At 30.7% G+C, this 18,328-nt stretch overlaps 1 protein-coding gene across 3 annotated transcripts; it reads right to left on the bottom strand.

Annotated features, from left to right (window-relative positions):
• Positions 1 to 139: 139 nt before the first annotated feature.
• Positions 140 to 15,392, bottom strand: LOC108730768 (elongation of very long chain fatty acids protein AAEL008004). Of its 3 annotated transcripts, none has more exons than XM_018460689.1 (6): positions 15,222 to 15,392; positions 2,664 to 2,753; positions 2,171 to 2,451; positions 1,145 to 1,413; positions 479 to 781; positions 140 to 321 (listed from the first exon to the last, which is right to left on the bottom strand). In XM_018460689.1, the coding sequence occupies exons 3-6, from the start codon at positions 2,214 to 2,216 to the stop codon at positions 151 to 153; spliced, it is 789 nt and encodes a 262-aa protein (XP_018316191.1). In that variant the 5' UTR covers positions 2,217 to 2,451; positions 2,664 to 2,753; positions 15,222 to 15,392; the 3' UTR covers positions 140 to 150. The 3 variants fall into 3 exon arrangements, with proteins under 3 accessions (XP_018316191.1, XP_018316192.1, XP_018316194.1); XM_018460690.1 differs by lacking the exon at positions 15,222 to 15,392 and adding an exon at positions 3,070 to 3,198; XM_018460692.1 differs by lacking the exon at positions 15,222 to 15,392 and having other exon boundaries at positions 2,171 to 2,328; positions 2,664 to 2,729.
• Between the last annotated feature and the right edge of the window lie 2,936 nt (positions 15,393 to 18,328).

Below are 18,328 nucleotides of genomic sequence, written 5' to 3'. Positions count from 1 at the left end.
TTATCTTTTATACATATATATTTATCTTATATATATATTTATTATATATATTTACCTAATATATGTAACAAATAATATTAATTATATGTATAAACATGCACGCATAATTAGTATTATTTGCTTAATTTAAATAATACAAAACCGTCTATCTTAATTATTTTTTTGTTTAGGTAATTTAGTGTAGCTTTTCTTATGAAAATCATAAAATAAGTATAGAAATACGAATAAATTTCCAATAAAAATAGGTACTATTCCTCGTGGCGTTTCGCAATTGGGATTTAAAAATTGCAGTAGAAGCGCTATCATCACGATAAATTGAACCTAATTTCAAAAGAAAATATTTTACAAAACGGAATACTACAAATGATACATTATACTATTTAAATAGAAAAATGTATATTGAAGTAATTAAAATTTTAAAGAAAAAATATAACATTGCACGTGTGATTAAATTATAAACTATTATATTTATACCTACCATCTGCAGTTTAGTTACAAGTGGTTTAATAGAAGATACCATTTGTTGGAGTTTCGGACTCCATGCAGCGATAAAATAGTATATGTACATGATTACATGCACGCTACAATTAAACAATGAAAGAAATGTCGCCCTTTCATCCAAAATGTACTTCAAATAATACCAGAGAAATACCAGATTGGATACATGATGATACACGTGTAAACCAGAAACTTGGTTTTGTTTCTTCCTTAATACAAATATACACGTTTCAACGTAATCGAAAAGTTTCAGAAAAATTAGCCACCATATTATATTAAACAGCTGAAATATAACTATTATTTACAAAATGTATAAAGTATTACCATTAAAATATAAAACATTGTAAATATCGATAATAGCCAATGATAAAAGAACTATAAAAATTATTGATTAAATATTGATTTTTCTTCGAAATTTAATATATAAAATTCAAATATAAATACAAACTTTTATTTATTGTTTTTTGTGCTGATTAAAATCTGCCTAATGGCTATCAATATGACTTTTTAAAACGTGCATTTTCTGCTTCTCTTTAAAAAAATTATATAATTACGAGTCAAAAATTAAATTTACACTTAACATTATCTTTTATATAAGCATTAACTTATGAACAATCTTTATAATTAATATATTGTAAAAACGTACTTTAATCGCATTAGGAGAGTTCGAATTAGACGTCGTACATATTATAGTAAATTCTGAAAACCAGCCATAAGATAGATGCTGTTGGACGAACCATAAGTTTGCCAGAATTTGAATCACATCATAAATTAATATAAAGGTTTTCAACTCATATGGCGATCGATCTTTCATGAAACGAGGACCAGCATAAAGAACAAAATACATATATCCAAAAGTAATTAGCATTAGTGGATATGGCGAAGATATAAATGGCCATTCACGAGTTCGTTCGACTGCAAAAATATTATTTTTAAAACAATGTAATAATTTTCTAAAAATAATCTGAATCATCTTTCTTCAATAAAACTTTAGTGTATTAGTACTTTCAAATATACGATGTTATAATAATTATTTTAGCATAAGAGTTGTATGCAAACAACAATTTTTGCAAATAAAAAATTTCTATCAAAAGCAAAGGAAGTATCATGTTTAAATGTTTATATTTTACAAGTATTTTTACAGAACATATTCTGCTTTATTTCGATAGAAACAAAATGGGATAGACAACGAAAATTTTCGAAATTTTTTCCAAAGATTTTCTTTCTACCTTCTAAAAGCGAATCAATGTATTATTACTGACTTCAGTGCTACACTTCTAACTGATTCGATCTATAGAAACCATAAGTAAAGAAATTAGTATATTATTACTGAAAAACAGTAAATATTCGCCGATGATTACATCAATTATAACTTTATAAGTGCAGTGAAGTCACTGATTCAGTTTTAGAGAGTTACATTTTCGACATTTTTGAAGTTAATTTATACTTTAAAATACGCGCGCACGCACACATGCATATTTATTAAATATCACAAATATATGACATTTATTTTTATTTGGAAACTTTATAACGATACCAAATTGCTAATATAAAATTTAATAAATATTAATATCTAGTATGATGTAAAAATCTTTCTTCAAGAATTCGTGTCATATTTCTCTAATATCGTATACTAGAAAGTATAAATTTAAAAAGATAGAATATTACTCACCCGATAATTCTTCGAACAAATAATGATATATTTCTCCCAAACCCATTGTGAAAGAAATCAGTATCACAATTGTATATTATATCAATATCCCTTATTTAACTTATTTAACTTATCCTGTTTAATTTTGTCATTTGTTAATAAAGCTTCAACGGTTACCTCTGTAAGTTCGTAATGCTAGACTGATTCTGCTACGTGTACAATCACCGTGCTAGTATTTAAAACAGCGAACGATGGACTTCGAACTTAGAATCGAATGTAATTCCGGCATGAATGTAATTTTACTAGAGAAATTTTTTTTCTATTAAGAAATTTTTCATTATTTTGAGACAAAATAAATTATTAACAAAATAAATAGAATATAAAATATTAATAAAAAGTAAAAAAGTTAATTCTCTTTAAAAACAAATGAATTTCCTTAACACGTCCAGCAAGATTTCGTCATGCGATGTTATATTGAGGAATCACATTTGCAGTAGGTGACATGGTTACTTACATTGTCATCATTGTGAGAAGTTTACGAAATAATTTCGAATTGTCGGTTTTTTCCATCGAAGAAACAAACAAGGAATAATCATTTACTTACCTGAAACAGAAAAAAAGGAATATATTAAAACGTGACAGGCAAAAGTGGGGAAATTGCAAATAGCGAATAAATATGAATCTCTCACGTATTCAGTAATAGTCCGATATACTCTTAGGCCCGATTTCACAATATATGGTTACCTAAAGATTAAAAGTAACCAAGAAATTCATGAATAAATTTCATTGATAAATCTGTTGGTAACCTTTAATCTTTAGATAACTATGTATTGTAAAAACGGGCCTTAATGCAATGTGTAACTCAACCATAAAAAACACATTATATCGTTTAAGGTAAAGAGAGGATCCCGTTTGCTTACAAAACGATTGTCTACAGCTTCGTTTGCATACAGCAATATTGCACACAGCGTATTGCACACAGGACAATATTGCACACAGCACATTGCACACATGACATTATTGCACACAGTGTATTGCGCATACGACATTATTGCAATTATGTCGTGTGTGCAATACGCTGTGTGCTATATTGCTGTGTGCAAACGAAGTTGTATGTCTTTAATGCTGCAGAAAAACAAATTCACATATTTCTATTCAAGAATCAGAATCTTTAAGAATCTCATTAACCTATCAGAATCTCATTAACCTTTTGTGTAATGTAAAATTGTATAAATAAATAATCCTACATTGTGACTAGATTTCAGATTTTTTTCTTTATGTGGAGCATCTCTGAAATCCAGATGTCTGTATGATATTGTATATAATATTTTTATATGATATTTCTTGATCCAAGATCTTCATATTTTACCAATGTCTTAATTAATTTGCAAAATGTAATCTGTAATAACTAAATGATGGAATGCATTGTATTACAAAAATATTTTTTTTTTTTGTTCAATCGTTCTTGTTATTACGTGTCTGGCTCACACTGACACATTGCAATCTTTATTTTTTGTCATATACATCATATGATTTCATGAGCTATGATATATTACAATTTTGTAAACTCTCTTAAGCTGATTAAAACATCTCCATCTCATTGTTAAATTTACATTCTTAAAGTTATTATAGTGTCTCTGCTCTATTTATAATTTTATAAGTACGATTTTATAATTAAAATTTATAATTATCTATAATTTGTGTGTGTGTGTGTGTGTGTATGTGTGTGTGTTGTATTTTAATACTTAAATATTTTCTGTATTAGGTACATAATGCATATATTATATACAAAATATATTATATATACAAAATATAATATTATATACAAAATATAATATTATATACAAAATTCTTATATCTTGAATTCTGATATAAAATATAAATTATCTAAGCAGGTTTTAAATTGTAGAAAAAAAATAAAAAAAAAAATAAATAGAATTAAATAGAATTAAATAGAATTAAATAATTTTGCGTGTGTATATATAGAATTAAGTGAAATAAATAATAAAATATACATCAGCGGGGGGGGGGAACATGATTATCTTTTTTAAAATAAATAAATAGATATTAAAAGAATTTTTTCGTTCTCTCTAATTAAAATAACATAAATGTTTTTTTTTGCATATATTTAAAAAATTATTAACGTTGAATGGCATACATGTATTAATATCCTACAAACCCTTGGTTCAATATATAATAGGTTGCAACGTCGCTTTTTGCAAATATGTACATGAAAGAGAAATTTTTCAAAGCTTGTCTTTAAAAAATGGAACAGACACTAGTCTTTCTAAAAGAAGAAGGCAATGCCTTCTTAACCTTTTTAAATCGAGGACATTCAAAAGTTGACGAAATCCTCCAAAGCCTTCATCAAATTTTTAATTTTCTTGCAGCTCTTACCTTCCATCTCTAACCCGCATGTCTACGTCTACCTTCATCAAAATTATGGTCTTTCTAAGATCAGCTCGAGTGAGCGTCACAAACACTGAATGTCCCAAGTATAAACCGAAATCATATAGTCATCAAGAAACTGTTAACTTCCTAGTTAATTAGGATGTTGTGTAATACTGCGCGACATAAAACAATAAAAGTCTAAATTTTTTTCTTCGTCCTATATTATAATTTATTATAATTATCAAAGAAAGACTGGAAAATTGCATTTTAACACACAAAGTCTAGCTATCGATTGCAATGCAAATATTTGAATTAAAGAAAATATAATCGTCGCTGTTAACAGCATAATTAGTCATAGTAGATAACTCAGTTGATTAGTAGATAACTCAATTGAATAGTCGTACCTTCACACTTTCGTAAACAAGTATCGTAGATAATATAATATAATAAAAGTTACGTATAACGTCCGACTTTACAAACTTTTTTGCTCGTCCTGTGACTACAGCAAAGAAAATATCTTGCATATCAGGACGTATACATGGATGCTATGTATCAGTCGCATTCCAAAAGGAAACGAATCGAGAACGAGCGAAGTAGAGAGCCGGGGGATCGACATAAGCGTTTTAAACGAGTGGGTTCGCATCCGCCGCTTTTGTGCCTTACGAGCTATTATATCGTTGCTGCACATTGTACTTCGTCCTGGGCATTGTCTTCGTTAACCAACGACACGACAGTTGGCGTTGGTGTCTGTCGGTACCGGCGCGCGACAATGACAATGCCTCCACGACACAACCTACGTGGCATACTTTAGTTTCCAACGTGTAAACGAGAAAACTCTGAAAGCCATTTCCTCTGCCGCCGCAACGGTCGATTAATAAAATTCAATTGATGTTCGTAATGAATAATCCGGCGCGCGTTTCGATCGTGCAATTTTTTTTTTATTAACAAAGGAAAAACACAAAATATGCGTCACGACACTCGCCTTACAACGCTAATCCTTATGAAATTATGAATATGAAATTATATCACCTTAAAATTCGCACAGTCATCAAATCAGTATGCATGTAAGTACACAATAAATAATAGATAATAATATAATGTTACGTATGTAATAGTATAATGTACACATTTAAAAAAAAAATAAATAAAATAAATATGACAAAAAGTAATAAAGGTTTCGATCTAATTGCAGACTAAAGAGAATAAAAAATAGATATATAAAATTATATATTTGCGAAAAATGAAAAGATTTATCATGATAACGAGTAAACTTCGTCATATCAAATAAAATTAAGAAAAACCACACGCACCATAAAATATCACAAGCATAAAAAAAAAATCTCATTCCCGTGAGAATGAGAAAAGATCTTAAAATTTAACCGTAAACAGTGAGCATTGTCAAATTTTCAGAACAGAAACGCTGAAATATGGATAATCACGTGCCATCGCATCTTGATGTCCTAGTTCGTCCCTATGGCGCAGTCTGCATGCGCAAACTCGTATCATCGGAGATCCGCCGATAGATCACGTTCGTGAGACAGGAAACGATCGGCACGCAACGAGGACAGAGGGAAAAAGAGAGACGGAAAGAAAAGGAGCAAAGAAAGAAAGAAATATCGAGAGGAGATCGAGAAGATTTATCTCCTTACCGAAAGGTTTGGATAGATTCATGAACCCTATCGATCGCTCAGCTAAGAAGAAAAGATATAAAATATCCTTTCACTATACGCACAAAGGACCATGCTCTGCGTGCAAAACGTGCAAATTCTGAAGAATTAAAACTAAGAAATTGTCATTTTTTTACGTTGCTCTACATACTAATGAATCCGCAAGAGAAAGCGTTAGTTATGGTATAAAGATACATGTGTGGGGTACGCAGTTGTCTTAATAGTCTCATGCAATATTTTCGTAAAAAAGCAATTTTAAGACAACAAAAGAAACGTATATAACGCGTACAATTAATGGTTAATATCGATTAATGGTTAATAGGAAGCAATTAAAATTTAGTACTCTCAAGTCTTGAAAGCCGCAAGTGAATAAAATCGATGTCTTGCTTTCTAAATCTGATTTTCGATTTCTTTCGAATATCTGCTAAATCAGCCCGTCCATAGCCTCTTGTTTGCTTTGCTTCCGTTCTTTCCAGTTTTTCACTGCATTGTCGACATTCTTTGCGTCTGGCATACGGCGTGATCATTCAAGATGCATACGCCATGTTACACGAAGCAATACTTTATAGTTCGCCCTCCGCCCTTGGGTCAGCATAAAGCATGGCTCACGAGTTGCAATTTCAAACTTTCGTGAAGCTATAGGGTAGACGAAGGGCACTAGCAACGAGAAACTGACAGGCAAAAGTGGGTGAGACAAAAGTTCGAGACATTTTCAATGAGCCTCGTGTTAAAAAATCGATGAAGTTCACGAACGCCTCAGAAGACACTTTTCCGGACACAAAAGATCTTATTCAAAATGGTGGAAAAGAGAAATAGCAAAATTGTTTAGTGAGAAACAAACAATGGAACTACTGAGTCACACAATCTTTATAAAACATGTAATATAATGAGAAAATAAAACAAGAATCATTCATTCCAGAGGAAATAATACGAAAGTTACTAACTGTTTCAAAACAAAAAGAAAAGGAAAATGTATTATATTAGTAGAGGAGCATCAGCGGAAGGAAAAAAATGGAGATTTGCGGAATCGATATGCCTTTGCAAGTGGTAGCGAAACGAATTCGACGTAAAAGACCATGTTCAGTTCCACGGTTGGTTAGACAAATTTTTACAAGTTCTTCAGATATTGCAGGATTGCGATATCGTAGAAACAAGATTGGCAGTGACTGCCATCTTGGCGATTCTCGTCGTCATTGTCCTACAAAAGAAAAGAGAAAAACTGAATCAATAGTTGTAGTAACGCAAAAAGTTATTGTTATCGTTCGAGAGATAGACTAGTAAAACTTGGGTGCCAGACAGTTTCCAGTTCCCCATCGAACTAGCCTGTCAGTTGCTTCGAAAAATTTAATTCAGAATCACCTTCATCCACCCCTCCGTTCTAGTCCATCGAAAATCTCATTTTAGGTACGTGGCCGGAGCAGCAACGTTCGATTCGAATCGAGACACTTCTCTTCGCTACTGCATCGCGTTATGATTTGTGCTTCCCACGTTTTTTCGTTAAATGTCTTCTATCTGTCTTCTCAATTCGGAACATCAATACTGCTCGCTATAATCAATAGTTTGTTAAAATTACCAATAATGTAATTTGAAAGAAATAGAATAAGAGAAACTGTGATCGTGAATATAAAGAGATTACTTATGGTAATGTATTTATACTGTACATACAGGCTACCCTCTCTGATAAGGCGAAAACTTCTTTGGAGATATAATAGTTTTTTCGAGAAAGTTTACCTTATCAAAAATTTTCGGAAAGAATCTAAATATAAAGTTTTTTGTGAAATAGGTTTCAAGAATGTAAATAATAAATAAGGAAACTTTATTGTTAAATTAATTTTAGTATGACTTTATTTTAACATAAACTTCAGTCGTCGCTTACTTCTTAAGAAACTTCATATTGAAAATTGAGAAGTTGTGAAAATAACCTCTCTCGACAATTTTGCCAAGAGAAAATTCTATATACATAAATTTGTTAAAGACTTAAAAGTTTCAAAATATTTTTCAATAGATCAAAAGTTAGTAACGTATGCATGATGTGACGTACACGTGAAACGAGAGATATTGTTCCTTCATTGATTGCTCATATTTTCAATTGAATCACGTAACAGATATATTTTTCTTTTACGTCGGTTCGTTATTTTCTTTCCATCTAAATTATAGACGCTATTAGTTCGATTGCCAATAGAAAAAAAGAATTAATGGACTACGTGTTTTTGCGGTTTTTTATTTCCTTTCTATTTTTTACTCTTTATTTTAATCGGCATCCTTTTAACTTCAATTAGCATAAATTATTAAATATTTATGAAGCAGCATTGCATTGGTTTCCTTGACTTGAACTTTCATTCGCAAAAATAATTAATACGATGCTGTGTGATCATATTATAATTTTTACATTCCGAGAAAAGTTTCTTCGATTCAAAGAAACATTTCTCTAGATGTATTTAAATCAATTTACCGACTTTTTAAAAATAAATCTGTTAAATACTTGCTCTCTAGTAAATTTTCTTTTCTTTCCTACCCATGCATGTTTCATTATTTGCATTGCACTGTTAAAAATAATATATACAGAATGATATTGTATATGCCCTGTTTTTCATTCTGCGCTCTTACTCTATTAATATTTTTTTTGTAATTCTTATAGTGCATTTATATAAGAATTTTTCATGTATTATCTTTTCAAGTTTGATTATGTGAGTGTCTTTTATTGTCTTTCTGTCCTCGTGCATTGTACTCAGTTCATCATTACAATCTAAAGTTCCGCAAATGCTCTTTTACAATTTTTTTATCGAAAAAATCAGTTAAATTACAATAATATGCGTTGTATTATTTAAATGCCTATATTATTTAAATTGTTATATATACTCTCAAATCTCGTAAAGTCTTCGATCCGACGAATATTCGCTTGAAACATTCATTTCCAACCGTTGCCGTGCAACGGTGTCTCATCTAATATTGCTAGATGCGTCGTTGCATCCGGATACAGTTGAAATCCACAACTACGTGACTGCGCGGTGCGACGGCACGAAAACGCTTCTGAACGTCCAACGGTGGACTTTTGCAAGCGGAATCTCTCGTATGCTCCACTTTATGGATGACATTCCCCTGCATCTTTGTAAATCTCATTTCCTAAAATACGGCATCGTTCCTTATATACGTTTCTAATGGATCCTATGGTTCCCACGGTTATTTCGAGTTGCACCGCGGAACGGATTTATTGACTTCTTCCCGGTTTACTTATAGTTTCTAGATGACAAGCTTCTCAAATGTGTAAAAACGCTTCAAATTATATATAATGAGGCAGAAGCTCTGTTTATAACACAATTCCGCTTAATTAAGCATCCATTCGTTGGACATTCTGCATAACATCTCCTAATATAAAGCATTGTCCTGATAATGCAATGGGATGGAGGAGAACGCCACAGGGACGGATATAATTTGGGAACGAATCTCCGATACGTGCCAGCGCTTCGTTCTTCGACATGTCGTGGCAATTTCCGCTTCAGTGTCTTCGATGTCCTCCTTTTCTCGCAGACGGAAGACAGCCGGAAAGGATTTCACTCGGTGCTTGATAAGTCATGCGAGTAGTCTAGTGTAAAAAATTCTTAATACATATCAAATTATTCAAAAGAGATGATAAATGAGCTTCATGTATATATTTCGTCAATAAATTGTTTCCATTATAAAATCAATATTATCTCTCTATTATGATACTTAAAAGAAGACCTAACTTTATTTTGAGACTATGTTTATTTTGTATTATATGTTAATAACGTATGATAATAGAATTATAAATTACGATATACATATAGAAGAGGGCATATTGTTCAGATTTTAGTCACTAATTTATGTAACTCATTTAAATTTAACATCAGGAAATAAAAACAACGCTGTCGTATGAATATTTTAAAATGTTTAAAAATAATAAAATTATACAAGCGCCAACAATGGTACAATACAGAAAGAAATTGTTTAAAACAGAAAGAGCGAGCATAGGTGGACTAACGTGCCAAGGGTCCATTCTTCGAAGCCTCATGGCAATCTCCGCTTCATTGTTTTCGACGTCTTGATGCGGAACGGAAATCGGAAACGAACAAAAAGAAAGAAAGGAAACGGTTGAAAGAACGCGAAAAAATCACGTCTGGACACGGAAGTATGCCCACGATATTCTGCGCACGTTCCCACGAAAAATTGACAATCAGAAATTTGTTAACTCGCGATGGAGGCACGTTTCTTACAAAAGTTGCTTCTTTTCATGGAAATCGGCTAATTCCACTCATTAATTTCCGTATGTGATGCTCATCTGTTTGTATTATTTTTCGCTGTAAAATTATGTTAGCGCCGAGACACTATCATATCTTCAGATCCTGCATTTTTTATTTATTTATTATAATTAATTAATAATAATTGAAAAATTCTCTATGTATATATTATTATTATACATTTCATTAATATTCACGATAAGTGTAGTTTAATAATTCATCAACACATTGTTGATTGAAAACTCTTCTGTACCGGTTTTAACTTTTTATGATTAAAAAGATTTTAGTTCAAAAAGATTCTAACCGATAATTCACCTTATTCAAAATTCAGAATTCAACGTGAGAAATCTCTCGCTTTATTTTCTTTTGAAAAAAACGGCCATCAAATCAACACTTAAATATCGCTAATCTTCATCTGAATAAAAAAATTAATTGATTCGCATTCTTCATGCGATCCACAAACTTTCCAAGATGTCTTGAAGATTTTGTTCTCTTTCGGTATCGATAATCGTAATCTATTATTTATTTGGCTCAGTCACAACCGCTATATTTTCGACATGTCATCGAGACTCGCAATTGTAATTGTACGTCAAGGTGACTAACTCCTTAATTAAATTTTTTAATAGAAATATTTTTTAAACATATAATTATTAACAAAACACATAAACAAAATCATATTATTATATTTGTAAATAACTATAAAAAATATTTATAATATAAGCGCGAGCGTGGCGTAGCAGAGAACGCACTAGTATATTAGAGATCCCGGATGCGATTCTCGGCAGAACCGAAAATTTTCGAACGTAGCTCCTCTCGGAAGGCAATGGTAAACCACTGAGTAGTATACTTGCCCTAGAAACTTCTCTACCAATTCGTCGTTCGGAATAGACATTAAACTGTAGGTTCCATACGACTATGTACAACCGGCGTGCGCACCACAGGCATATAAGAGAAGTCACCATGCTCGACCACAAACAACAGGACTAATTGTAAGAAGAAAAATAATACAGCTCTATAAAGCTAGCAGGACCAAATCAGCAGAATTAAATCGGACCTATCGGAATTTTTAGTATTCATTTTATACTTAAATTGTACCATTAATGGTAATTTTGTACCGTGTGCCATTTCGAAAAAAATCATAGCTGTGCTATATAACTTAATATTAAGCTGGTAAGACCAATCCAAAAGAAAAGAAAAAAAGAAAAATAATATCAGAAATCAATAGGATTGCATTTATACTATTTTGTACTACTAAAAAACAATTCTATATTATGTGTTATTTCCAAGAAAATAGTGGCGCTGCTAATTTAATATTTAAGCTGGCAGGATCATAAAAAAAAACAACACAAGGGCAAAAATTGACACAACTGAATTTGAATTTGAGAACACACGTCATCTTTGACAGCTCTATGAAATGATCCTCGCTCTATCATAGTGGATTATTTTGTTGAAAATACTAAAAGATACTTATTTTTTAATAGCAACCAAATTTTACATTGTTATTTACAAAATATAAGTAACCAAATAAATTTGTATTGTTAAATAAAAAAATTTTGTTCATGTGTAACAAAAAAATATTATTATATATTTTATTATTTTAACAAAATAATCCAATGATAATCGGCCAGTGAATAATTCTCTTATTTTGTTACCATTACTATATTTTTTGTCTCAGTGTGAGATGTGATGTTATACTACATACACAACAAAAATTACATTAAGTTACGAGATTATATTTTATTTTTTAAAATTGAATTTTTCTGCTGAATGTATTTTATAAATATCTGAGTTTTTAAATAAAAAATCATAAAATTTTTCACAGTTAAAAATTATATTTCACACTTATTATTTTCACTTATTATTTCACACTTAAAAAAAAGATAATTAGTAATTATGTTCTTAATTTGAAACAAAATTTGAGAGTGGTCAAAGTTAAAATTTAGAACTGTCCCATCTAATTTCGGTTAGTCACTAAGCTGTACATTCACCTATCATTTGCGCCAGTACAAGAAAGAAGATGGTTGGAATAGATAAATCGCATCATGATATCTTGTAGTTTGCGTTGCATTCTAGGAGCGATCGTTCAAATTACTCTTTTACAGTCTGCTTAGGCCCGATTGCACCAATGTTACTTTGACTTTAAACAAGACTTAAAACTCTCTCTGTTTCTGTCTCACTTTCGTTTTAAAATGAGACAGAGAGCGTTTTAAGTTTTGCTTAAAGTCAAAGTAATGTTGGTGCAATTGAGCCATAGACCATATAATATGGTGGCCACTGATAGCGTTTACTGCATAAAAGCTGTATTTCAATTTTACAGGTAAGATTAGGTTACACAACTGACAGTTTTACAGATGTTATATTTTTACCTTATTTTGAGGAGTTGTTAATATAAATAGGATATGTTAATATAAATTCTGTAACTTTATTTTAGCTTGAAGGCCTTGAATGTGGCTTTCAAATAATAGAATTAAACTAAATTTAGTAACGAAACGTGTATATGTATCCGACGTTAAAGTTATATTATATACTAATTGATAATCCATATATCCCCTTTCTTATTCCATAACCGTATCTTTTTTTACTCTTCTTTAATTTTTTATAAATTACCTAAAGAACTTTCACTTACAATATAATAGGTAATACTAGTATTCTGTGGCTAACTTTATACCAAAGTTTTGTTTTGTCACATCTACATAGAATATCTACCTCTACATGAATATATATTTCAATAAAACAAAACGGTATTCTATATATAACTCCTTTCCTTCCTTTTCTAATTGTCCAACATTGAAAATCAATACAATATAACTTCCTTATTTTAAATGTAAACTGCTTGAATAAATCTGTCTGAATATTTATTTATTTTTCGGTAAACATGTATTATGTATTTATTCAGTATGTACATATTTGCTATTCATCACGTACATATTAACATGAGACAATAACCCTAAATATCTTGACATATTTTTCAGAAAGTTATAGATGTTGCTTGTCGTTTATTTAATAATTTTCAGAAAGTTTTAGCTGTCGCTTGTTGTTTATTAAAAAGTTATTAAAAATCAAAGTTGATTATTCTCTGTAATACTTTGAACAGTAATACAATATTTATTTTCGCATGGAAAATTCTAAATCTATACGGACCGAGGTTCTACGTGAGTTTACAACTTTTCACACGAAGCGAGTTCAACCCTAATTACATGAGTTTAGATTAGGCAAGCTTTTTAATTAACTGATTACTCAATCGCAAATACAGTTTTTACGGAGCAAAGTTGCAAAAACTAGCCTATTTTATATTTCATACATTCTGATCATGATAACGTATAGATACGTATGTAGCATGCAAATATGCCAATAATGCTATATTTAAACTAATTGTAAGTAAAACTTTTTGACTGTTAATACTTCTTAATAAACAACGAGCGACAACTTATACATATATGATAAAATCTAAAGGTCTTTCAGGGTCATGTTCTTGATAACATATGTCAAAGTCAAGATCATTGGGGCTGGATGTATTGATAATACTCATTTTAATATGTACTGTTCGTTATATACGCATAAATGTATACATTATGATATAAATGAAGAGCAGAATTCCAAAATGCATTTTGTCCAAAATTTCATTTTTTTAGTTAGAGATGGATAGTGTTCAGTGTTGAAAGACTCATTATAAGCTATTCTGAGATATTCAGAAAGCATTTTTTTATCATTAATTTAATATGCTGAAAAAACGAAGTGCATTATGTTTTTTAACTAGAGACAAACAAAATGCATTTGTTTAATATTTTTAGTAATTATTTAGCAATTTTGTTTAATATTTCACCCTACTGATTGACATATTGTTATTTTCTGTAAAGAAAGTGCGTAATTTTTTTGTGTGCGGAGTTTCTTTCTTTCTCGTTTTCTGAAAATTACAAATTTTGGACAAAACACATTTTGAAAGTTCCTCAAATGCTCCTCAAATATATCATTCATTTCTTATCTATTAGGTATGTGTTCTATCTTATTATTGCTGGACACAAAATGTGTTATGTAATTATTTTCATTAATTAGGTACATACTATTTTGAGATATATATATATATGTTATATATATATATATATGTACACAGAGTGTCCTAAAATTCGCGCATTCGGAGTACAGAACCAACCAAAGTAGCGTAAAGGTCCTCCATTTTCGACTTACTAACCATATCATATATCAATAATACTAAGCGCTTATTGGACTACAGACAACTAAATCGAAAATGGCGGCCAAAATAGCCAGTAGGAAAGATGTCGGCATTTCGGCTCAGATAAAAAGCGCTACTTTGATATATCTAGAGCTTTAGCGCTCGCTTCTCACTTACTTAGTCTTTGGCATAGTATAAAGAGGGTATGCTCACACGCATGATAATTCCAGACAACCAATCAAAAATGTACCCTGACTGGGTCATCATTAAGCGATAAATTCGAAATTCGTTTACTCAATACCGTAACTTACAGCTTTGAATTACAACATCTTACAATAAGATTCATTTTTAAAACATGATTTTTCGTCGCTAAATTCAAATAACTTATACTACAAATTATACGTATCACGTATAATTTGAAAAAATAATGTGTTACTTCTTTGTAAAGAAATACGCAGTGCACATGTACGTTGATATTAATGATATTGTTCAAATTATGTAGCTTTATACTCTCGCCACTCTCGATTTTATATTTTTTAATAACAATTAATATTTTTCATAAAAAACAATTCACATCACTTACCTACCTGGAAAAATACGTGATTAACCGAAAATTTTTTTGTACTTTCTTCACAAATCAAAGAAAAAACATATATATAACGGCTCTGTTCAAGATTCTTATGTAATTTATTTTTGAAGAATGGGCAATGAATCGCCACAGGCACTCGTTTGCAACTCACACTTGTGTCTCTACGGTAAGAGACAGCCAGATTTTGTGTCAGCCGAGCACTCCGAAAGTAACCGAATTTGCACGATTGTGACGTAAGCTGACTGAATGCTACTGCGCATCCATAAGATGAGTATATCCTTGTTATTATATTAGAGCTGTCCAAGGTGTTTTTTGGCTTGAAATTGAAATGTGTCGGTGCTCACGCCCATTACCGTTCCTACTCCTCACTTCATTGTTATTTTGTCGTAGTGCACGATGAAGAATACTTTTAAACATAGTGAAAGACAGGTTAAAAGTTTTTAATGATTTCAAACTAGTGTCGTACCTGAGACCGAGGGTCACACGCTACGACAAAATAGCAATGAATTAAGGAGTAGGAACGGTAATAGGTGTGAATACCGACACATTTCGATTTCAAGCCAAAAAACATCGACCTTGGACAGCTCTGCTTTATATCATGGTCTTTGATTAATATTAATAAATAATGTCATAAATATTATCTTTTTTCCTTTTTTATGTAATTTTTAAATTTTTCTTGCATTATTATAACGTTTTAAGGTGGTTCTTTAGTACATCGAGTTATCATAAAAATGATAAAAATGACTAATTTTTTAATATAATGAAGTTGAAGTACCGAAATCGACTTGTGCAAAATTCTATGGTAGGTAACGATGAAATAAGAGAGGAAAAAAAATGTTGAAAGTGTAACCTTTCACGTATAACTTAGTAACAGATTATAAAGCTCGCAGACGCTTTTTTGACCTCTGTGAAGCTGGCCCCTCATTTTCAAAATTTTGAAAAAATAAGCAGAGTTCTGGTTGCCCCCCGAAGAATTCTAGAGTTCTCTATCAATTTTAGAAAGAGTTCCGTCGATTAAAGCGATGAAAACACCATTTGAAGTTTCGGAGGGAGGGGGGGCAAGTTCACGATTTCGAAACTTCGTATTTTGAGCAATGCAATACGCAAGAAAGTCACGGCCGGTATTAATAGTTGATTCTTGTTATTTAAGACTATCTTAAGTAGTCTTACGTAATCTTAAGATAAACTAATCATAATAAAGCCATATAAGCATCTTAAGACATTAATTATCAATATTAGCCAAAGAATAGGGTAAAAGACCATATTACTGGTATATTAAGCGTTTAGTCATATTTGATTTAGTATATTTATACAATTAATGATAATTTAAGTATTAAAAAAATTTTTTTTTAATTATTTCAATTATGAACTTTACAAATAAAATAAAAGAGTTTAAATAAAATTAACTGGTTTTTTTTATTTAATAAAATAAAGACCAAACTTAGTTGCACCTAATATTGGCAGCCTTAAAATTTCGTTGTTCATAATACTAGCAACCAGATAAAATTACTGACAGTTTTTCATATTAAATTACTGTAAACTTAGTCTCTTTGTGTTTTACAGTAGATTTACAATTATTAATAAATGGAACATAAAATTAATCATTCGGAAACTACGTTTTTCATAAAATACATTTTTTAAGTAATAATAGTATAACAGTAGTAAATAATAACGTAGATAGCCTTTTTATTTTTTTTTTAACGATTTTAATTTTGAGAATAATATTCGAGAATAATATTTTGAGAATAATATTTGAGAATAATATCCAATGTATTAGAATAATATCTAACATATTTAGTATTGGAATAATAGTGTTACAATAATAATACCTTCGAAAAGATTCGATGATTCGAGCAATCTTGAGTCTTGGGTACCTAAGGATACACACGACACACGTCGATATTGACAGATTGAGGTTGTATTATCTGTCTTTACGAGACGCCAGTATTATGCTCACTTCGTGATTGATGACTATAATACTGTTGACAGTATTAGGAAAAATACAAAAAAGTGAATATATTACTGGCATTAATGAATACATTATATACAAATTAATAAATTTATTCAATATTTAATTTTTTTCTTTTTATTTCAATATTATTTCATCAGAAAAATGAGTTTTCGTTTGACTTACTGATCAAATTTTCCTACAATCGCTCATCTTTGCAATTACTTATTATCCACTTTACTAATAAAAATGGATATAATTCAGCAGAAAAATGCGTTTCTCGAACTTTAAGTTTTATTTGTAATTAAAGGATTGGTTTTCATTTTCAGTTAACTATTGTAATAAAAATTAGATATATTACAAATTCTATTAAAAATTAATAAAACAATGAGATATATTTTTTTCACCTCAAAATGCATTTTAATTTTGATTGACAGTAATACACACTGTTAGTAATATGGTCTTTTACCCTATATGTAAGTGAGGAGCGCGCGCCGGCTTGAGCGTCACATAACCATGAAGAGCGCTCATTCGTTTAACTTTGACCTGCTCTCCTGTAAAAACTATTCGTCGGACGCAATTTTGCTAAAGGAAAAAGTTGTTTATTTTAGCATAAAGTATCATGTTCTATATTCCAAATGCATAAATTTTGGAACACCTTGTATATACTGTAATTAATACACTCCTTTTCTTCGATATATCCAAACAAAAGCGCTGAATATATTTATTATAGTAAATTTCTTTAACTTTTATGAAATTGCGTACACGTATGTAAGTAGTGTAAGTATAAATCGGAAGCAACATTTAGCAGTTACAAGATCACCTGTCTCCTGCCCCAAGAAAAGTCAACGACTAGATAACCAACAGCATTTGGCTGCGTCATCATTTTCTTCTCATCTAGTCAGATGATCACGTTCGTTGGAACGTGGAACCTGCTTCATTATCTCTTCAAAACGATGACCTTACTCGGACGCGAAATCCACCTCAGATTGCAGCATATCTAGTAGCTGTAGATCATATCGCATAAGCTTTCCGTCGAGGGTGAAATTTATTCGTTCCTGGATCACGAAAATAATGAGGCTTTTGCTATGCTTGAGGGCAGTCGTATCCGTAGGATCTTCCGTTGTCCTATCTCTTGCCAAAGCAGACATTCATTT

Source organism: Mycetomoellerius zeteki, unplaced genomic scaffold (assembly GCF_001594055.1).
Source record: "Mycetomoellerius zeteki isolate Tzet28-1 unplaced genomic scaffold, Tzet1.0 scaffold96, whole genome shotgun sequence".
In the NCBI taxonomy this organism is placed as follows: domain Eukaryota; kingdom Metazoa; phylum Arthropoda; class Insecta; order Hymenoptera; family Formicidae; genus Mycetomoellerius; species Mycetomoellerius zeteki.
The sequence above is the reverse complement of the archived record's forward strand: the minus strand, read 5'-3'. Positions and strand labels throughout refer to the sequence as shown.